The sequence below is a fragment of the Lactuca serriola genome, chromosome 5 (assembly GCF_051521515.1).
Source record: "Lactuca serriola cultivar US96UC23 chromosome 5, Lser_US96UC23_V15, whole genome shotgun sequence".
In the NCBI taxonomy this organism is placed as follows: domain Eukaryota; kingdom Viridiplantae; phylum Streptophyta; class Magnoliopsida; order Asterales; family Asteraceae; genus Lactuca; species Lactuca serriola.
In genome coordinates this window covers 346,456,957-346,480,778 of record NC_136412.1, presented here as the reverse complement: position 1 = coordinate 346,480,778, position 23,822 = coordinate 346,456,957, and the positions used below count along the sequence as shown (strand labels likewise).

At 34.0% G+C, this 23,822-nt stretch overlaps 2 protein-coding genes and 1 long non-coding RNA gene across 3 annotated transcripts; 1 reads left to right on the top strand and 2 right to left on the bottom strand.

Annotated features, from left to right (window-relative positions):
* Nucleotides 1-3,035: 3,035 nt before the first annotated feature.
* LOC145055478 (large ribosomal subunit protein uL13w-like) lies at nucleotides 3,036-4,667 on the top strand. The gene is made up of 4 exons (XM_079003821.1): nucleotides 3,036-3,385; nucleotides 3,896-4,012; nucleotides 4,155-4,242; nucleotides 4,372-4,667. The coding sequence occupies exons 1-4, from the start codon at nucleotides 3,114-3,116 to the stop codon at nucleotides 4,513-4,515; spliced, it is 621 nt and encodes a 206-aa protein (XP_078859947.1). The 5' UTR covers nucleotides 3,036-3,113; the 3' UTR covers nucleotides 4,516-4,667.
* An 8,019-nt stretch (nucleotides 4,668-12,686) lies between these two features.
* On the bottom strand, nucleotides 12,687-14,306 carry LOC145052092 (glutamyl-tRNA(Gln) amidotransferase subunit A, chloroplastic/mitochondrial-like). Its single transcript, XM_078999901.1, has 7 exons — nucleotides 14,084-14,306; nucleotides 13,897-13,964; nucleotides 13,755-13,843; nucleotides 13,522-13,615; nucleotides 13,371-13,419; nucleotides 13,126-13,231; nucleotides 12,687-12,913 (listed from the first exon to the last, which is right to left on the bottom strand). The coding sequence occupies exons 1-7, from the start codon at nucleotides 14,161-14,163 to the stop codon at nucleotides 12,821-12,823; spliced, it is 579 nt and encodes a 192-aa protein (XP_078856027.1). The 5' UTR covers nucleotides 14,164-14,306; the 3' UTR covers nucleotides 12,687-12,820.
* Nucleotides 14,307-22,279: 7,973 nt separating this feature from the next.
* On the bottom strand, nucleotides 22,280-23,369 carry LOC145052091 (uncharacterized). Its single transcript, XR_013683968.1, has 2 exons — nucleotides 22,957-23,369; nucleotides 22,280-22,507 (listed from the first exon to the last, which is right to left on the bottom strand). It is a non-coding gene; the product is annotated as an uncharacterized LOC145052091 (long non-coding RNA).
* Nucleotides 23,370-23,822: the final 453 nt, after the last annotated feature.

The window sequence follows — 23,822 nt, the reverse complement described above, 5'->3', positions numbered from 1 at the left end:
CTGGGTGCTGTTGTTTTCGCCCTCAAGACTTGGCGTCATTACCTCTATGGGGTTCGTTGGACTATTTACACAGATCACAAGAGCCTGAGTTATCTCATAGACCAGTTGAATCTGAATATGGGGCAACGTCGGTGGCTTGATGCGGTGAAAGATTATGATCGCGAGATCCTCTACCACCCGGGAAAGGCCAATGTCGTGGCCGATGCGCTTAGCCGCAAGCCAGTGTCAATCTAGGACATTTGTCTGAGGATGACAGTTGTGACTCCGCTGTTGGAGCATTCGAGAGGCCTAAAAGGAGGCCATAAAGGAGGAACATCGAAAGAGCGAGCGAATTGTGGGCCATGTTTCCTCCTTCGATTATGATAGCCGAGGGTTGTTGACTCTTCACCGTAGGGTGTGGGTCCCTTATCATGGGGGTGTGCGCCATGTATTGATGGCAGAGGCGCACAAGTCCATGTTCTCTATCCATCCCGGGGCGACGAAGATCTACAGGGATCTTCATCTCGATTATTGGTGGCCTTGTATTAAGAGGGACATAGCTTGGGTTGTGGAAAGGTACCTGACCTGCAGGAAGATCAAGGCTGAGCACCAGAGACCTCACGGAAAGGTCCAGCCGTTGGATATTCCGTTGTGGAAGTGGGAGGATATTACTATGGACTTCATTACGAAGCTTCCCAGGACCGCGCGAGGAGTGGATACGATTTGGGCCATCGTTGATCGATTGACCAAGAGCGCCCATTTTATTCCGATTCAGGAGAGTATTTCGGTCGAAAAGTTGGCCGACATCTATATTAGGTTTGCTACTACCTTATATGTTATATGCTGACATGATATGTTATATGTGATAGCAGTAGAGTTCGGTTGTTAGGACCGAAGGGTAGGTCAGACACCCCAGTTATGTGTGACAGTATGTGATGATATGTTTATATGCTGACATGATATGTTATATGTGATAGTGGTAGTAGGAGGGGAATAGTCCCCAAGTTCGGTTGTTAGGACCGAAGGATGGTTCAGACACCCCATATATGTCTGATCGTAAGTTTATGTTATGATATATGATATAGTAGCAGTAGGGGTGGAATGGTCGCTGAGGGTCGGGTGTTTGGACCGACGGGTAGGTCAGCACCCCAATCCCCATAATGACTTGACATTGGTAGGTCAGCACCTTATAATGGCTTGACATGGGTTGGTCGGCACCCCAGAATGGCCGTACCGGGTAGGTCGGGCACCCCAGAATTTCCCGACAGTATGTATGCTGTGTGTTTGTATGGTATGTGGTATGATGGGGGAACTCACTAAGTTTTGTGTTTACAGTTTTAGTTTTGGTTTTAGGTACCTCTTCGTCCAAGGGGAAGGAGCCGGCGGTGTAGCAGCGCATCACACATATACATGGTTTCCGCATAGAGTTTTCTGGGAATGTACTTTGATTTATTTTTACTTTTGTCGATATGACTTTCAGACACTTTGTTATGTTTCTTTATACAATGACATGGCATGGGAAATGTTTTGGTAAACTGAGTTGTGAAATACTTAATTTAAAATGAAATTTTTGGCTTCGAAATTTGGGATGTTACAGAACCTAACATGACAAGTTTGGATTAATTAAATTAATACTTTAGAAAACTAGGATAAAATGGGTATTGACTTGGCTTCTAAACTTTGTCCTATTTTGTATTTTCGAAATTGAGACCAATCAACATGGATTGATCATTTGTGATATAGATAAAAATGTGTGAGATAAACTAATTATATCGTGGGATATGATACAACTTTAGATTACCATGGCGGAGGAAAGATTGTTAGTGACAGATCATATTCAAGACAATTGTGAAGTTAATCAATGCTTTAATGTGATTATTTTTGTTTGTACGCTGGGTCACTTGGAGGTTTCAGAACAACATTTTTTTTACTTCAAGAAAAACTGTGAAAATATACTATTTTCATAACATGGTAAAGTTTTTTTTTTTTTTTTTTTTTTTTTTTTTTTTTTTTTTTTTTTTTTTTCTTCTGAGACATGTGGTTGATTAAAAAAGAAAATATTATTTTAATTAGATTTGCTACAAATCTTGTATTATTTCGCCTAGCAACTTGCTAGGGTTTTTCTAATACTAATACAATTGTCGTTTAAAAAACTTTGTCACATGTTTTCAACTTTTGGATGGTCAACTAGACCCCTTTAAGGATGATTTCCCGATCCACATGGTTACATGATGTGGCGTGACCCGAGATTTTCATGAATCAATAAAATTGACATACATATGATTTATTCTTGTCATTCATAAAAAAAATTATTTATACACACTCAGAAACTCTCGGGAAATGCTTTATATTTATTGAGGATTTATGCTTCATGATTACAAATGCAAACAACTTCAACTTCACATATTTATAGGGGGAGCAAGTCCTAAAAATTTATCACTATTATGTTAAGAAGCAATATAAGAATTATAGAAGGTTTTGAGCTTCTAAAATGTTCTAAACATAACATCTTTCTATAAAATATAGAAAAATTTTAAACTTTATATTTTGTTAGAGAACTCTATAATACTATAACGTTGCTACCAATATTCGATTATGTTGATTTTCCTATATGTTTGCATTTTGTCGCATGCCATGGTGTTCGTTTCTCATTTGCTATAACGTTGTTTAGAATCGGACTGTTAAAACATATACATACATTCTTATTGCTTAAAGAACTCTACATGACTTAGACTTAAAAGACACTTTTTGTTTTTCAAATCTTATTAAGTTATATCAAGATTAATTCTAAAACAAAGTTCAAAGGATCTCAAAATTGTTTTTTATCATATAATAACCAAAAAGAAATCGAACCCACATACTCCATTTCTAACGCATATACATGTCGTTTACAATTTATACACTGTTTAAACTATATATATTTATATTATGAAAACCTTAAAATTGATTTCAATTTGGCCCAATAAACGAGTATCTGGGCTTACAGCCCAGCCCTACATCAGCAAAATAGTTACCCTGTCAGCCTGTCTTCTAAACCCTACAACCCTAATCTTATATACTTCTGTTAGCGATCGAGAGAGAGAGAAAGAGAGGCGAGAGAGAGAGGGAGAAGTAAACCCATAGCTGCTGCAACAATGGTTTCCGGATCAGGTATTTGCGCAAAGGAGGTAGTGGTGGACGCCCGCCACCATATGCTCGGCCGATTGTCGTCTATTTTGGCAAAGGAGCTTCTCAATGGCCAGCGAGTCACCGTCGTGCGCACTGAAGAGATCTGCCTCTCCGGTGGTCTCGTTCGTCAGAAAATGAAGTACCTTCGTTTTCTCCGTAAGCGTATGAACACCAAGCCTTCTCACGGACCCATTCACTTCCGTGCTCCTTCGAAGATCTTGTGGCGTACCATCCGAGGGTAAACCCCAATTTCATGCACACACACAGACACACACATCACTTTATGTTGCTAATATTCGTAGACATTTGCACTTGCTGAATGGCTGTAGCGACTTTCTTACATGCATAATCACACTGCAATCCTTCGTTTCATGTCTAAATAGAATAAATTCATGCTCAAAGTAGCTATGTATTGAAGTTTTCGTGCGTTATAGGAGTTAGGTACAACACGAAACTGACGTTACATGTATCCTAACATAAACTCTATCGGATTTGAAATTATTCATGAATATTTAGTACTTTGATTCTGCTCAGAGTAAGAAGTAGAAGTATCAATTCATATAATCTATTTCTGAGATGATTTCTGTTAGTATAGCAACTCAACTGTTCAAATGTGTGTATTTAAAACTGAATTCCAAATTCGTTGAATTGAAAAGACAATTGTTTGTATATCATATGGATCCTTATTGAAATGGTATTTGTTTGTGTCACTTTGAATGATTAAAAAAGTATATGTTTTTGTTTACAGTATGATTCCACACAAGACCAAGCGTGGAGCTGCTGCACTTGCAAGGTTGAAGGTTTATGAAGGAGTCCCAACTCCTTACAACAGGAAGAAGAGGATGGTTATCCCTGATGCCCTCAAGTGAGTTTCTTTTTGATGTTATATGAACTGGATTCGAAATGAAGATTTATATTAGCATAACCTAATATACATTAGGTGTTTGAGAGGCTTATCTGCTCATCCTTTGAGGTTATATTTAATTGATCTGTTAAAACAAATGTAGGGTTTTGAGGTTAACTGCTGGACACAAGTACTGCTTGCTTGGTAGGCTTTCATCCGAAGTTGGATGGAATCATTATGAGACAATCAAGGTAAGATATTTTTTTGTTTTGCATTTAGATATAATATAATGTGTGTCTTAATCATTAAACTATTATGTATATGTATTGTAACACCTTTTTATAAACAATGGAAACTGAATATGTAATATATACTTGTAGGATCTTGAGAAGAAGAGGAAAGAGAAGGCACAAGTGGTGTATGAAAGGAAGAAGCAGCTTAACAAACTGCGAGCCAAGGCTGAGAAGGTTGCACAGGAAAAACTTGGTCCACAACTTGAAATCCTTGCTCCTGTTACCTATTAAACCTTTTAAATTTAGTTTCTTGCTAGAGATTTTGTTTTTTTTCTTCTTATATTTCATTTTGGCAATACACTTGTGTTGATTTTGTGTTTTATTTTTTTGTTGTGCCAACTTTTGATGCTATATTACTTGATAAACGCTTAATTCTCGCAAAATGCTCTTATATATGATCGGAAAAATTATATTAAGATAATATTACTATGTTCAAGAAATAATCGACAACATAAATGGTCCCTGTGTCTTACAAAAATTATAGGTTTAGTCATGTAACCTTTCTTAGTGGTTAATTCTATTTTTTTTTGACACAGATTATTTATTTCTTTTTCATTTTATAAATAAAAGAGTAAATTACACGAATGGTCCCTATGGTCTTGGTTAATTTACATGTTAGGTTCATAACTTATTTTTTTAACTCGGAAGGCCCTTATTGTTTGTTATTGTTACACGTTTGGTCCTTATTGTTTGTTTTTGTTAAGTGTTTGGTCCCTATCTTATGTAAAAATTTAATTATTTAAATATGGAAAAAATGGTATGGTAGATAAGGTAAGGGAAGGTGAGGGAGTTGGGTTGGGTTGGGGTGTGTTTATTTAAATAAATTAAAAAATCAAGGGAAAAATAGACTTTTTATGTAAGACAGGGATCAAACGTGTAGCAGAAACAAAAAGTAGTGACCTTCCAGTAGTGACCTTCCGAGTTAGAAAAATAAGTTAAGGACCAAATGCGCAAGTTGCCCTAAACCATAGGGATCATTCGTGTAATTTACGCTAAATAAAAAGTACAAAAGTCAATAGAACGCCTACTAAGTTGATAATGGTTATTATTATATGGGGAAGAGAATTAGAGCCCAATTGGAAACCTATTAAGTTGATCCTGGCATAGCACCAACATTATGATTATCAATGTATAACAAGGAGTGAACAGTTTTTGTCACCTGAGACTTAAAGCAATAACAGAGCTCCGTGAATTACTGATGAAATGATCGGTTCTGTGTTAAACAAATTGAGAGATATATGTAAAATTGTGATTGAATATTTGAATTTTTTCATCTCCACATCAAAACCAAAAAGGGGAAACAAGTGATATCGAATAACATTCAGAACTTTCCCAATCAAGGATCGAGAAAGGAGATTAGCAGTGAGGAAGGGGGTGGCACCGGTTGTTCGAACCTTCTGTCTTTTAACATAGGATCTTTACTTTTAAATTGGGGTGTGTTAGTGACAAAGGGGGTAGATCTTTGATTTTAGTTTCTGTTCTTGTGTTGGAAATCGATTTCAAAGGCTTGTTGATCATGAGACGGATTTACTTTATTAATTTCGCTTTCCATTCTGATGTTTGATTTGTATCTAAGAGAGAGTTGATTTGTATTTGTGAGAAAGAGAGGGGTTTACTTTATTAATTTATCTTATTCTTAATTAAAATAAGTAAAAACTTGTATAAAAATAATGTAAAGGGTAGTAATGTCATTTTATATAGAGAAATCTAAAAAAAAATGTCCCTACATTTTGTCTCTATTTACAAAAAAAACTATTTTTTTTGTTGCAATTTGACCACTCAAATCGCTAAACACTTGCAAAACAATTATTATAATACCATGATAGTGCTGGTTTTAAGAGTAAAATTACTATATATATATATATATATATATATATATATATATATATATATATATATATATATATATATAGAGAGAGAGAGAGAGAGAGAGAGAGATTCAAATGTTTCTTTTATCTATTGTGTGCTACAATGTACCAATAAAAATTAAGTAAACACTTGCAAAACAATTATTATAATACCCCGAAAGTGTTGGTTTTAAGAGTAAAATTACATATATATATATATATATATATATATATATATATATATATATATATATATATATATATATATATATATATATATAGATAGATAGATAGATAGATAGATAGATAGAGAGAGAGAGGTTCAAATGTTTCTTTCATCTATTGTGTGCACCAATAAAAATTAAGTAAAAATTAAATGCATAATAAATGATATTCATACTTATAATTCATTTTTATGGAAATCAATTAAATTCGTCATTAACATCATCAATAATATTTTTTCAGAATAAATTCGTATCCAGAATAAAGAGAGTGTATTTTTGCAGAATGAGAGTGTATTTTAAGTGTCTGATCCTGAAACAAAAAACGAACTCATAAATAAATCTAGATGCGAATTCATTTTGAAAGAATGTTATTGCTGACATTAATGAAGAATATATATTGTTTCCGTAAAAAAAGAATTATAATCATGAATATCATTTAATATACAAACAATTATGGAAATCATTTAATATTTATCTTTACTTAATTAAACAATTATTTAATTTTTACAAATTTTTTATTAGTGTATTCTAGCACATAATAAATGTGATAAACATATTTACCTAGCTATATATATATATATATATATATATATATATATATATATATATATATATATATATATATGCTTTTTTTTGTTAATAAGGTTAAAATTTAAAGCTTTGATGAATTTTTTATATATATATATACCAAATTAATTTGAAAAAAACTTATATTTATTTATTAAAAAACATAAATAAAGATGCTATCCACATCTCTTTTATTAAAAAACTCGTATTTTTTTTATTAAAAAAACACAATAATGATCATTTATATATAATTTTTAGGATTTTTTTGTGATCTTTAAAATTTTTATTATCACAGTCATAAAGATTTTATCTAGATATAATTCTTAAGGTAATGAATTGAAATGGTAATAAACTTTCAACTGTAACAACAAGAAATTTCAAACCAATTTTTTTTCATTTTTAATATTCATAAAACATACGTCTCATCATTAAATTTCCAAATTAAACAATTAACAAATTTTCAAAACAATTGTTCAATTCCAGGATCCACAAATACTGCTCCAAATCAAAAGTGTATGTACAATCATGCTAGTGCCTTCCCGCGATCCTCTAAGGTACCTGAAACACATAACACGTAACACGCACTACTAGAAAAACAACCTTTTACGACGCTCATTGCGTGTCGTAAAAGGCTCAGACGACGCGCAAATGCACGTCAAGGAAGGCCCTGTCATAAAGAGAGACGACGCGCATTTACGGCGCTCATTTACGACGCGCGCTTACGACACGCAATGCGTATCAAGGAAGACCCTGTCATAAAGGAAGACGACACGCATTCGGGTGTCGTAACCTTATGACGCGCGTGTTAATGACACGCAAAGCGTATCAAGAAAGCCCCTGTCAAGAAAGGCCATGTCATAAATGAAGATGACACACATTTTTGCGTATCATAATTTTAAATGTTTTAAAAAAAATATTACTTATAGATTTACTTATTTTCAAATTATATTTGCATTGAATGTCTCATAACAAAAAATAAAATACCATATACAAAAAATACAATCCATTGCATAAAATTTAATGTCATACAAATAATCGATCCATGGAAAGATAAAACAAGTCAATAGAAGTTGTTTTCTCCCTATACATGATTATCACATACTAAATAACAAACTTTATTTCATATTCATACATATGATTACATTATTCATTAAAAAACATATACCTACATCTTCCCCTAAAATGTTATTACATGATGCAAGTTGGCCACTTCATTGATGGATCACCAAGAGGAAAACCAACAACTTCCCTAAAATGTTCCATGATGTGCCCATAATCATGTCCTGTAACTTTAAACATTTAATAAAGTAAAATACCTCCTAAAAATAAAATTGCACAAGAAACAACTGTTACACCCCCGAACTAGACGGCGGAAACGTCCGGGGGCTGTTGTGACTCAATTGAATACCATCACAATGAATATACATGAAACATAACATCATTCATCACCAACATTTAAATATTACAACTGATAGTGTTTACATCCATTACATTGCCTCAAAATATTACATACCCAAAAATAAATTGTTCATTGTTAATTAAACAACCGCAAAACATCATAGAGTACAATCCTTTCTTCACTTTATCTGTTACCTGAGAATACAAGTATTTTGAAAAACGTCAACATATGAAATGTTGGTGAGTTCATAAGTAATGTTTGAAATCCAATGTTTTGTATTGTTTGAAAACCACCAGAAAATCCGATATTTTCTGAAAAGAGCTTAGTATAAAAAGTGTGAAGATCCATAAGTATGCTTGTTTGTTTTTATAAATGTAAGAATACGATTTGTAAAACTCGGTAAGTAGTTCAAAAGTGTATTAACTGAAAACCCTAGGAAAACCCGACGTTTTCCTATCACTCTACTTTAATTAGTTTATGTGTTGTTACTTCGTTGCGACAGGTGTATCCGTTGAGCTCCGGAGACCTTGGATTAACAGTGGGTTGTGAATTGTTGTAACATACGTAAATGAAAACGACCAGTTGACAACCGTACAAACGATCCCTTAGGCGTCGCTTGCACTTATTCACATAATCCAACCCCCCGGACTCATGTAGCCCCACGACCGAGAGGAAAAAGAAGGTGCGAAGCCCCCGGTAATTCCCTACGTCGTTCAAGGCTATAGTGAATGCGAAGGGCCCTTAGCCCAACTCGCATTGGAGAAATCTCGACTTTGCTAGCAGTACCGAAGGACCCTTGGGGACCAGCAGCACGTTTGCCATTGAAAGCCCTTTTACGCTGTGTTGGATCATGTAAGACCCAACAACTCGTAAGGTTGATGTCTTCGGGCCTAAAGATCAGGTCATTGGGCTAGCTAGGCCCAACAAACAAGATTTTACACTTTTGGGTCCAAAGATGGTGTATCGACGTCTGTGCACTCTCACATGTGTATTGAATTCCCAAATTTTCCGTGTATGAATTGAGTTGTCGTCGTGTTAGTAGTTTCGGATTTGTTATTGATTCGAGACCAAATCAATTCGTTTGATAACGATTTTTGGTGTTGTTGTGTATTGTAATTCGTCGGTAGTCGTAGTGTCAATATTTGATCACAACGGATGTATTGAATTCACATTGAAAATTTTCTGTTACAGCCCCTCTTTATGTTGTAAATTTACTTTTTCAACCCTTTGAATAAATAAATTTCCGGTTTAGTCCTTAAACCATTTTTTTTGGCATTTTAACACCAAAACTTATTGAAATTGATATTTTTCAGCACATTTTTAGTTGAAAACAGTTTTAGACCCTGAAAATACAGTTTTCTCTGTTATAACCCCTCTTTTTCGCAATTTTTACATTTTTGGTCCAAATTGGAAATTTTTTTGCAACTTTGGTCCTTTTTAATTATGAAAAGCATTTTTAACCTTTGAAAAGGACTTAGAACACTAATAGTCCACTGTTTTACCGAAAAACACAGTTTCAGCCCTCCAAAACAGAAAATTTCGCATATTGGGCCCTATTGGGCCGAAAATGTCATTTTTAGCCCATTAAGCTTGAAATTTATATTTTTAATCCTCCAAATGAGTATATTTCCAGAAAATATTTTATTGAAACTGTTTTGACTCCTCTCATCCATCAGAATTCGTAATATGTCATTTTGGGCCCTTTAACTTTATATTTTTAACATTTTGTGTCCAAAAATTTAGTTTTTAGCCCAAAGAAGATGTTATTAAGCCACTTAGCTATTTTTCTTGAAATACTTTGTATGTAGCAATATATTTGATGCTATTATCATTTAACATAAAGTATATCTCGATTTTTAGGGGCTTATGTCTAGATCCAACATCATAATCACACAAAAACACACATATAAGCATAGAAATCATACAAGGCATACAAATACATATAGATCTACACATTTGCTTGTATTCCCCCCCCCCCCACAAAACTTATAAAAACCGAAAATAGGGAGTATGAAGCTCACCTTAGGGTGTGGTTTCGGTTTTTGGAGAAAAGATGGAAGAAATGAAGTGATTTTTGGCCTTAGCACCCTTTGATGAAGATTTCGACCTCCAGGATGCAAGATCATAAGAGTGAATGAATTTAGAAGAGATTTTAATGAAGTGGAGGGAGTTAGATCATAAGTTAAACATTAAATTACCTTAGATGATGAATTTCTTTATGATGATCCTTAGGCTTCAAGCCAAATTTTCGAGATTTTTGGAATGGAGAGAGGGGATGATTTCTTGAGTAATTTAGAGAGAGTTTGTGAGGTGTGTATGTGTGGGTTACTCTCGGCCGAAACAAGAAGGGAGAGGGAGAGAGAGAAGAAGAGACCTTGAGGTGATGTTTGCATGGAAGAATGAGATTGTATGGATGTTTGGAGTGTAAAAGGCTTGGATATCCCCCATGCAAAAGTGAGGTGGCATGAGAAAGTCAAACCCCTCTTCTCTTCTTGGATTTGGGCCTTGGGCCGAGAATATGGAAGGGAAAAAGAGTTTTTGGGCTTTATTGCCCCTAAGCCCATATAGGAGTTAAGTTGGATGATTTTTGACCCAAAAAAATATAATATGATTTTTACACTTTGTTGGGCTAGTTTGAGTTAATTATGATTCATAATATTTAATTTATTTCATTCTAGGCCCAATATGGCCCAAAATGTTGAAATAAATTAATGTGGGTCCAATTAGAGCCCATTAAAAGGTTCTAATCCCATGATAGTCAAATTGGAGGCTTATTGGCCCAATGGGTCCAATAAGGAAGTCCTAGTCCAAAATGGACCTAAACAAGAACTTCTATGGTTTCCAATTGCTTATTGACTATTTGTAACACTTGTATGGTGTATTTGATTAAAATTCTGTTGTCTTAGAGTAAGTATCACACATGCTTTTAAGTTTTTGATTCAACATTTTACTTGAGTGTATAGATTACATGACACAAAATTTCTAGTTGTGACAACAACACATCATAATGAGAAATTACTAATATAGAAAGCACTATAGCATATATATTTGAATGGCAAAGATCAGATACCTCTTGATTAGCACAATAACCACCATATTGCTTAGTAACTTCACAGCTTGATACCTTAGTTGATCAAGCAACAAACCTAAGTTCCTACTTGCTTCAACTGATAAATCACTAACATTAAGTATGGGACCCCCTCTATGAAGCCATGTTGTGTTAAATTCATATGTCATCTCTACAGCACAAGTAATCAGACAAAAAGCATCATCAATACTCAATAACCATGCAAAAGAACATATAACTTATTGATAGTGGAGGATAAATACCTCCAGAAGTTTTATCTTCAGGTGGTTCAGAAGAGACACTTGGATCAACTGTATATAAAAGAGTTACTGCTTCAATGAACTTAAGTGCAACCAACTTTCTCCGATCACTTTCCGGCTTGCAAAATATTCAGTTGTGTTTGTACATCTAGCTATGAAAAGTTCACAATATGTAGTTATCGCCTCATCAAAATGCCAACTGAAATTATTAAAATATCCCAAATCGTGACACTTACTAACTGAATTCTAAAATATAAAATATTGAAGGTGAAATAAAATACTAAAATTTGCCATGCTGAACTTGCAGATCTCTACTCACATCTTCCATGAGAATCATATTTTCTTTTTTGATTATCTAGAAAAAATTAAAAAATGATTTAAGAATCCCACAATAAGAAGGTAAAACATATAAATGTCAAAGAAAACCTAGATTACAATACAATAAGTTTAAGGCCTCGAAATTTCATGTTTAAGCAGAAATATTAAAAAGCGAAATTGGGAACAAGTAAAGACAAAACACAGTCTTAGACACGTTACCATTAACATGTATGTTAAAAAAAAATACATGAAATGCCTCCTGTCATGCTGATTTCACCATTGATATATGAAGTATACTTTAATAACTTACAAAGTAGTGAGCAAAGCATAAATTGAACCTCTTTGTATGAAAAGCTATACAAGGATAAATTTGTAATCACCAATCTTACTGGAAAACCGAGAATGTTAAGTCGCTGGAGAGAGTTTCCAGGCTCAGATTTGGAGTGATTGAATCTGCAAGATTCTCCATATTTGCAATGACCAATTTGGTAAAACTGCAACACAGTTGGGTAAGCATGTAAATACCATATGGATACACAACAGATGACATTCATTTATGTTTTTTTTGTATGTTACTGACTTATTTCAGATAGATGTAGAAATCATTCTTGTAATTCTTACACTGACTTTTGTCCATTTCAAGTACACACTAAAAACATCACATCAAAAAACATAACTTCTAACTCCAACTTATGAATGAACACATACTTTATTCAGCAAAAGAATCTGAGTTCAAAGGAAATTGACTACAAGAATATTACTACCTTTTGATACCCTCTTTCCGGACTATCATTCTTACTCATAATTCACCAAAAAAATAATACAATTCATGACTTATATTATGATCAATTTTTCTAGAATTTAAATTCATCTGCTATCAGTTGTGGGATAAAGGAGCAACCTTGAAGTGTTTGTTCAATGATATGGCCCACTCTCAGCAATTTTTCCTGCAAAAATCTAGTAATATAAATAAGATTGATGAATATGTCAAGGCATATTTTTACCTATTTTCCATTCTTTTCTACTGTCTAAATCCTCTTAAGTTAAAATTGATGAATATTATAAAATTTGTTTTTTGGAATGTTAGGGTAAAATGATCATTTAGTCTAAACCTGTCTAGAAAAGTAACAAACTTTATATATCAAGAAATTATTCCCACCTCATCAAAAGCAGCCCCTATCATTTGAACACCAACAGGAAGGCCATTTTGGACAAATCCACATGGCAAAACCAATACAGGCAATCCAGCCAAGTTGAAATTCACCTTTAATTTCACAAATGAAAACCAAAAAGCCAAAACAATATTCAGAAAAAAAAATAATAAAAAACAAATTATTGCATCAAGAATAACAGAAAAGGAAAAAAAATATAGCATTTTAAAAACAAAGCTTATAAGGACTTTCAGTCATGATATCCCCTGCATACATTGCCAATGGATCATTTTTCTTTTCACCTGTAAATAATATAAACATAACATATAAATAAACAAACACTGGTTATGAATTGAGATGATTGTTTTCACATCAAGAAACAAAATGATGATGTGGAAAATTACCGATTTTATATGCTACAGATGGAGCTGCAGGTGAAATTAGAATATCATGTTCATTTAATGCTACCTTGAAGCTTTTCTGGACTACAGTTCTCACCTAAATCACCATAATTTACTATTTACTGTTTACTCAATGATTTCTTGTATGTGAAAAAGACATAATTTCCCTTTTCGTTCTCATCATAAAAAAAACCCTAGGAAGCTTGTGTAACAAACAGAACACCAAGTAAAGTTACCTGCTGAGCTCGCTTGTAATAGGCATCATAATAACCTGCTGAAAGGGCATATGTCCCCATCAAAATCCTCCTTTTTAAAATTTTAAATCCTAATATTTTACAACTTTGCCCTTTATTTAGTTTTCCTTTCATACCTCTGGACCAAAGCCATTAGCACGTGAACCCCCGTAAAGGGAACTTAGCTCATCAGAAACAATTTGGTTACCATATCTGGAAATTATAAAAAAATGATGTTAGCAACCTATTATTCTGCTTTTCTCCTACCAATCTTTATATTTTTAATAGGTTTCATATCTACATTTGAAGAAAAACAAGATTCTATATATTACCTAATACCATCATAACAAGACAAGTTTGAAGAAGATTCGAATGAAGCAAGAACATAGTATAGCTTATAAGCTTCATCCATGAACCCTTGTTGGGAGAAGCCATCAAGCTTTCTTACACATGCCTTGGCTTAGATTTGGAGTGATTGTTCAATCACAGTGACAAACAAGCTACTTTATTGATGAAAAACTCACTTGAAACCCTCTTTCGCATGCCTTGGTTCGAAAATTGTCAGCATCACGCACAAATAATGTCACGGTATAGAGTGACCATGTTCTGAACTCACAAAATTAAATGAACCAGGTCATATTTCTACCATTTATTGGTGGAAGCACCAATGAATCAAGAATCATGTCATCCTTCTGCACCAAAGAAATAAGGAAACAAATAACCAAAATAAGAGCAGTTCCAGCCATAATTACTGCTAATGAACAAATTGAAACCAACTGATTAATAACTTAAGGCATGTTAATCAAAAGTTTCCTACTTATGGTTGAACATTTAAGAGGTTCAAAATGTAATGTTATATACTTATATACCCAATTTCCAAATCTTCCTATTTTTAACTTTCAAGTTCTGTTTAGCTGAAGAATATAACATGAGGTGACCTCGTAGACCACTGATAAAGAAACAGTAGTCAAAGAAAGCTATTGAATTCCCCATTGCTTCAAATGAGAACCCATAACGACAAACATGTAATCTCTTTCTGCAAAATCACTATTATTTCGTGGTGTTTTTTTTCCAAATTAAAATTCATACAAAAACATGACACATTTTTATTGTATCACTTCATATCTTACTAAATATCATTCTAGTATAATAAATCACTCATATTATAATCCATGAAAAAACATTTTTGTATTTTTTTTCACATGTCACCCGCTGTTGTTATGGCATACTTAATGAAGAGCAGAAGGTGGACTCTTGAATAGAGTTACCAATGGGTCAAAGAACGCAGACCGTCTGTTGACTTACTTCCAGGTATGGTGGTGGTGGAGGCGGCAAGTGGTGGTGGTTGTTTTGAATTTTAAATCACTTTTTGTTTTTTCTGATGAATTTGTTTTGTGTAGCTGTTTTGCAGCAACTACAAGAGTACGCGCAGAAGATTCAGGCGGTTGTGGAGGGCAGTGTTGTTGCTCTGCCGCCAATCTTAGGTGGTAGTGCCGCCCCTTTCAGCTTTTGGTTAACAAAACAGGAAATAAGGAAGAAGTACCTGTATATCCGCCATGGCTGCCAATTAACAGCCCAAAGTATCACAAAAGAAGCCAACCCCAAGAAAGAGAAAAGGGTTCCCGATATTATGCATGCCAACATTACATCCCTGTCATCCCCTTCCATGGCTTCTTCCTCCATTTTCATTCTAGCTTTTCAACTACACCGCAGACAATATACAGAAACAAATCAAAGCGTGATTAACATATACTCTAAAACAAAACGTAAAATCCAACCTAACTAAGTTACTTTGAAACCAAAAAGATATGCAATTGAAGCAAACAACTTACTTCACAGAACTGGTTTCAGCTGCCAATAACATCGTGATAACTTCTAGGACGCGAAATTGAGTTCAAGAGGAACTAGGGTTTCATTTATTTTTTCAGCTGGATAGCACCGTCTGTAATCAATAAACAATTTTCCATTGAGATTGTCTTTGATGAAGCTCTTCAAAATGACCATTGAAGATCTTCAACCTAATGTTAAACCACCACATTTCAGTTTATATATCAACCAAATTTTTAATTATTTTTTATAGATATAATAGATAGTTGAAAAGACAAACCTATCCTTTACAAGTGCTCGTGAAGCTCCATTGTTGTTACCAACTCCATCACCACCAGCAGAAATGTACAAAAAGCCTCAAGAGAAACTTTTAGAGCCCTAAGCTCAAAGGGTAAGTAGTCAGGTGAAGTGTTACCAAACAAAAGGTTTTGAATATCCCAATATAATTGGTCACCATCCCTTTGGTCACTTGAATCGACTCTCTTATAGAGCAACAAGATTTTTGATTATCATATCAGAAGAACACAATAAAAACAGAGTAGATGAAGCAAGAGAGAGAGAGATGATATATATCTAAAAACTTTGTTTATGCCCTTGAATTTCTAGGCATCTGAATCTTTCTTTCCAGGTTTTGTCTTCTCCATTGAAAGTCTCTGGTCGATAGAAACAATAGAAAACCTAGATTTTATGTGCTATCGACAGAGAAGAAGCGTTTGGAATCTAGGGGGAGGGGTTTCGTTTGAAATCACGATGGTTTTTGAGGATTCTTATTCAAAAGCTTGAAATTTCTCTTCAAGGTTTGTCTGTGTTTTATGTGTTGAAAACACGAGAGAGGTAGAAGATCGAGTGAGTTGCCTTACCAAATCTTCCTCATTCATAAATGCAACAGATCTCGAGGCAGGTTCTTGATAGCGATACACACCGATTCAACAGCTACCAAGTTCGATAGAAAATTGAGGAAAATCGTCTTGAGAGGGGAAGTTATTTGGGAAGAACTTGAAGCATTTGAAACCCTAGACCTTGATTCGATGTAACTTGACAATGGCCATTGTAGATTGATAGATTGAAGACCTAGAGTGATCCCTTGTGAAGAAAGCTGCATGATTACAGAGAGTCCTTGTTGACCGAATTCAAAGATTCTGTCAATGGCTCTATTGGGTTTGGTTAAATCCCCAGTTTGGAAAGTGCTACATTTGGTTCATGAACTTGCCAAGTCAATTACGGTTTTTTAATGAAAAATTAAAGGGGTTAATGGATTGGGATGATGTTGTACCTGAGAAAACAAAGAAAAAGAAGGAGACCTCACAGATCAATTACGATTCACCTTCGAGGTTTACAGAGAGACGGGAGGTAGAGAATGAAGGGGGATCTAGAGGAGAGAGTATCAGAGAGGGGAGATTGGATTGCAAGGATGAAAAATAGATAGAAGATAGAAAAAACAAGGCGGGTTTTCAAAAATTTGGGGATTTCGTTTCCCCCTTGTCTACTAAAAGCGCGTTTCATTAAAATTATAAAGCGACAGGTACAGACGACGCGCGTTTAAGATAAAGCGCCCTCCGTGTTTTTAATTTTTTTTCTTGAGACACTAAATTAAGGGCACGCAATAATATATGACGTAAATCCTTAAATTTTTTGGAGAGATGACACTATTTTAAGGGCACGCCCTTTTGCGTATCATTAATCAGCGCGCGTCGTAAAAAGCGCGTCATTAAAGGTCTATTTTCTAGTAGTGACGATAAGCATGAATGCTTAGTGAGTTTCCTAAAATATCACATACAATAATTTGCCACTCGAGGCTATACCCAGCACGACCCTCTGGTCAATGTGTCTCAGTTGGACCCTCTAGTCCCGTAGCTCGTTGGACCCTCTGGTCCGGTCTAGCTAGTTGGACCCTCCGGTCCGGTCTGGTTGAGGACCCTCTGGCCTCGGAAATCGTTGGATCCTCCGGTCCAGTCAAAATAACACATAACATACATAATCACAAAAACACATAATATCAAGCAAACACGCATGACCTTCCTGTACAAACATAGATACCACCCTAGGTAATGTTTAGTGAGAAGACTCACCTCAGGTAAACTTGGACGATCTCGAACTTGAAACACTGATCTAGCCTCCGCCTAAATACATACAAAATTCACTTCTAATTATAGACATCTCTCAAAGGCTAGACTAGTCCCTTCCTATACTCACTCAGAAGGGTAAAAGACCATTCTACCCCTCTAATGGCCTAAAGGTCCACTTGTTGACTAAACCCAAAAAGTCAACAAAAGTTAACCCTAAGGAGTACGCGGCGCATACCAGATCCCTACGCTGGGCGTACTCGACTACTACGCTGATATCAGGCTGTTTGAACCCTACGCCCCGCGTACTGGGATTTACGCTCAGCGTACGTCCCAGTTTCACTATTATCTCACTTAAGGTCTTAATCAGTTAGGACCTTGGCTCAAAATATAGATCTAGACCCCCTACAGCCTCCTAATCCATAAAGTCGAAGACTTTACGCCTTTGCATGGCTGTAAAGGTCATCATCTCCCAAAACACACCATTTTCTTCACTAAGGAACTCACAACTCATGCATGGTTTACATCCAAGATTGGATTTTTATGGATCTAAAACACAAAATACACTGAAAAGGGGAGATCAAGGTCTATGGAGCTCCTTTACTCATAAAGTCTCCACCTTTGGGACAAAAACTCTAAAAATGGCCCATAATGCACAAATCCAAAAAGGTCAAGAAAGCTTTGAGCTTTTTACCTCCTAGTGACGCTTCAACCTCTGAAAAGCTCAGATCCACAACTTGCACTCCAACTTTAGCTTCTTTAATGACACCTTCTTCTCTTCAAAGGCACACAAGAACACTATCAAGCTCAAACACACACACACAAGCTCTAGATTGAGGGTTGGCACTCTTACGGTTTCACTCTCTGAAAATGGTGGCTAAAAGTGAGGCCAATATGTTCCTTTTATAGGACTCACCCCCACAAATAGGGTTTCAATCTGAACCCAGTACGCGCAGCGTATACTATGGTACGCCCAGCGCACTGGGTAGCCTCCGCGTCAAGAACACGCTCATGAGTACGCGCAGCGTACTCACCAGTACGCCCAACGTACTCAATTGCCATAAAATATTTCAAGGGTTAAATTTGACAACTTAGGGAAAGAAGAAGGGCGAAGGAGATATACCTGATTTCGGGATGTTACATCAACTTTGTTCACTAAATTTTTTTTCGTTCTCTATTTGCCACCGAACTATTAAAACTGTTCATATTTTACCCTTATGACCGATAACAACCGGTCATAAGGGTAAAATGTGAAGAATTTCAATAGTTCAGTGACAAATAGATAATGCAAAAAAGTTTAGTGACTAAATGTGAACAAAGTCGAAAGTTCGTTTCCCCCTAAAAAAAATTCAATGACTAAATGTAAACAAACTTCCTTTTGTATTATGTTTTAGCAAATTATTTATTTTTTTTAAATTCTAACAACATTTGTCGATGAAGAAATCTATTAAATAAAAAAACAAAACCCCAAAAAATATATTAAAAAAAACGAAAAACCGAAACCGAAATAAAAAACCAATGGTTTGGTATTTTCTAAAATAAAAAATCAAAATTTCCAATCTGATTTTGGTTTAACAAAAAAATAAACCATTCTCACCCATAACTATTAAGAAATTGTGTTTCATGGTCAGAAATTAGGATGTATTCTGAAGAAAAAAAAATTTAAAACTTTATTTTTTTAAAATAGTTATTTAGATATGAATTGTTTTTTTCTAAAACATTTTAAAATTATGAGTGACTTTTTTGAAAGAAAAAAATAGCGTTGTTTTAATTGTTGAATATATAGCTATTTTTTTCTAAAAAACATATTTTTGTAAAGGTAATATGGATGTGGTGGTTTGGGCGACACACTTCATAAAACTATTAACTATTTTACCTAACTCTATATATCTAGTTAAATAATCATAATTTCAATAATTATTCAAACTTTCTAAGAAAATACAATCTCAAATATAAATCAATTCTCCAGATAAATTAAAAATGTCTAAATTCTAAACAACTTGACTTTTATTTTCGATATCTTTTTTGATAGTAAATATAGTAATATGATGTATGTCAATACATGGAGTGTGTGTGTGTATATATATATATATATATATATATATATATATATATATATATATATATATATATGTTCAAATGTTGCTAGCAACTATTGTGTTCCTAAATGTACCAATGCGAATTCAAGAAATAATAAACAATTCAATAAATCATTTAACGACATTTTAGACCTTTTGTACTTTTTAATTAAAGAATCATTTAATTGAAATCCTACAATTAAGGAAATAAAATCAATATTTTTGACCTCGTCTCTCTCTTGCATCGTGTCTTATATCTTCGAGTCTTCCCTTTCCTCGAACTCAAATCGGCCACCAATGGCTTCAGCCGATCAACAAAGATAGGTGTGTCTACATCGGCGCCATTAAATCCTATCAAGACTCGTCAACAGGTATACATCCCTATTATGCTTCACCAGTTTCTCTCGCTCCTCCATTTCCTATTCAATACCAGAAATCAGATCAATGAATCCAAAGAAACACGGAAACATTCACAGAGAGGGAAAAGGACGAACAAGGGCGTCGAAATCATCATAGATAGGAGGGCCATTAGCGATGTCATCGGATAATCGGTTGAGTATTTCTACCTCAATGATCTAGTTTCTTGCGATAAAATTGATTTTGCAAGTTTCTTTCGACATCTATGATCGACAAAATCAAATTGATTTTATCAAGTCGTCCAGACTTTATCTCGATTTTGATTCAAGATCGAGATTGTGTTCATCATCTTATTAAATTTGATTTCTTCAATGTTCTATTTCTATTCGATTGAAGAAATATTCTGATACAACTTGCACTTCGCAGTCATAAGTTGGAGTTTGTTTCGAAAAAGTCAAAATTGGTGTTCATATTTCTAAATCGATATTGCAAAGGTGTGTTTGTTTCTTGAATTCATGACGGGGAATGAATGCAGATGTGTGTTGATGATTCAATCACAACTATTGAATTATGTATTCAGTCACAACTCTTGAATTTTGTATTTAATCACAACACTTGAATTCTGTAATGTATTCTATTAGAATTTATTTATATAAATGTATTCTGTTAGAATGTTTGAGAATAATTGTTTACAAATATATTTGTTTAACTGGTAATTAATTTGTGATACTTTATGGTTGACTTTATACAGGGGCGGAACACGAACATCTAAACTAGGGGGCCGAGATGACAAAGCTTTTAACGCCGCCCAATATCCGTTCATTTTCCAAATATTTTTAAGAATACATTTTTTTGAACCCAATTAATAAAAGAACTTCATTGTTGAGATATCTTAATGAAATACACTACTAGTTTGGTTTTATTTCAAATCTAGTGTGAATATTAATATTATCGGGTTTTGCATTGGGAAAATAATTTAAGTAGTTTCGTAAACTATAGAATTAACAGGTCAAATCTTATCCAAAATAAGGAAAAATGCTATATTATATATTTATTCGGTACTAGTTTTTATGTTTTTCAAAACAAATTTGTACATCTTCATTCGTTGTATTTGAAGAGTTTTTTCTTTTGTACAACACAAATGACACACATGCTCAAAACAACACACATAAAAAAATCTAAAGCAAGAAACCTCGTAAACTATTATGAACATATTAACTCATATTTTGATTATGTAAATAAAATTATAAAAGAGGTATAAATAAGAAGTATCTTCATAATTTAAGTATTCACAAATCACAACACATTATAGCAAAAAAGAAAAGTAATCCTGATAAAAACTAGAACCTTCTAGCTTTCTACCTTCACAATACTTAAAATAGCTGAAAAAGACAAAACTTTTCATATATCTTATTCCTTTAATAAAAAGAAAACACAATCAAATAGAAAGTCAATAGCATACAGAGAGATAGAGCGGAATGTTCACACAGTAACAGTGATACCTCAAAGACGAGATGGGCGAGATGCAGGCTCGGTCAAAAAAATAAGGTGATGGGGAGCAAGGGTTTCATGAATGACTTGCGCCATTAACAAGGAACTACGGGCAATCAGATGTGTTAATAGGGTTTCTTAGTTTTTACTTTATAGCGTTACTTTCTCAATTTTTTGTGGGCTTTCTAAAGTTTAGATAAAACGTGGCGTTGTGGGTTTTTTTTCCTATATATATATATATATATATATATATATATATATATATATATATATATATATATATAATGTATCAATGTATGTATGTATTTTTTTTTATAAACAATGTATATGATTTAATTTATGTCAATTTATATGTTGCATAATTTTATAACACAAAATTTATACATATAATATTAGGATAATATTTATACATATAATATTGCATAGTTTTATAACATAAAACTTAGCCAAAATTGCAAAAAATGGTCACTGTAATATGCAAATTTTTGGGGTTTTAGTCCAAACTTCGAGTTTTTTGGATTCATAGTCATTTTGGAGTGGTTTGTATGTGAAAATAGTCCCTCTGAAAATTGAAATGACTATAATACCCTTCGGGTATTTATTTTTCATTTTTCTTAAAATTTAATATTTATTTATTTATTTTAACAATTAAAATAATAATAAAGGACCCACCTCTTTCTCTCCCTCTCTCTCTCTCTACTTAACAAACATGTTAGAAAAAATGGATATGAGTCATGCATACAAGGTGTTCAACAAAATGCTTCAAATAATAACATTTCCTATACTCAAGAGCTCTGGATCAATAACCCATGTTCGTCATTTTTTTGACCTCTCATCGTGGTGAGCTGCCTAGATTCGCTGTTTGTGAATTCTTTAACGAGTTGATAAGCCTTTCCACCATACATCTTGATGTTTTAGTTGTTTGTAGAACCTCATGCAACTGCAAGAAACCACATAAGCATTTCATCGAACACGTTGACTACATGATCTAACAATGACTACATTCACCAATTATTCAGTGAATGAGGGAAATTTGAAGATACGAATGTCAATTGTGATACAAAGAAAAAGACAAAACAAAGAATTTTTTTAGGTATCTAAGATATCTACTTGTGGAGATCAAAAATTGGGGATGATCTGATAATGTGAAATGAACAATGAATGTTGTTGGGGAGATTTTGTATCTGATAATGAACCTAATCGATTCAGCTGTGTGCATGAGATGGGGAAGATGATGAACATGTTGTATTTTTACAATGTGTTTTATCCTCATAAAAAATTCCTAAAGAAATTCGGTCCCAGTAAAGCTGCAAGATTACGACTTTACCCAGGTAAAATTTGAACGAGATGAGTCTGAAATTTTTCTGGGTGTTCTTCAAACACCATTACCTTTTTGAAGGGTAAGGCTTCCATGCCTCAACATATGCATCACCGAGACTAAATCGTGTGCATTAGGGACTAATCAATGGTTTATCCATTCCAATTCGAAATATTATTCAATAAACATCACCGAGACAATGGAATGGGATCGAAGGTGTAAGGAATTGGAAAACCCATTAGGGGTCGATGAGGGTTTCCCTATACACGAAAATCCCCTTCGTACAAGTAAGATCCCAACTCCCATTTATTCATCTTTCTTTACTCCAGCATAGCTTATAGTTCTTCATCAATAATTTACAGGTTTCATTGCATAATAGTTGAGGTAGAAAACATGGGGAAGAAGAAGATGGGTTGGGAAGAAGAAGATGGATTTGGGTGGGTTTTTTGACTTTTTCTTTTAGAGAGAGAGAGAGGGGGAAAGAAAGAGATGTGTGCCCAAATTAATTAACTATTTTATTTTTCATTTAAATTAAATAGATAAAAAACATAAAAAATAAATCACAAGGACATTACAGTCAATTTACCGAATGACCAAATCTGCAATGAAACTAGCTCAAAAGGACCACTAATCCAAATAAGTCGGGTTTGGACTAAAACCCCCAAAAATGCATACCACATGGACCATTTTTGCAATTTATTCTAATACTTATACATATAATGTTGGTTTCGTTTTTTATACCTTTTTCGGGGTTTTGTTTTTTTTAATAGATTTCTTCATCAACAAATGTTGTTAAAATTTAACAAAAATACATAATTTGCTAAACCATAATACAAGAGGAAAGTTTGTTTACATTTAGTTATTGAACTTTTTTGAGAGGGAAACTGTGACATCCCCATTTTCATGGTCAGAAAAGACCGTTTTTGTTTATGCTTTA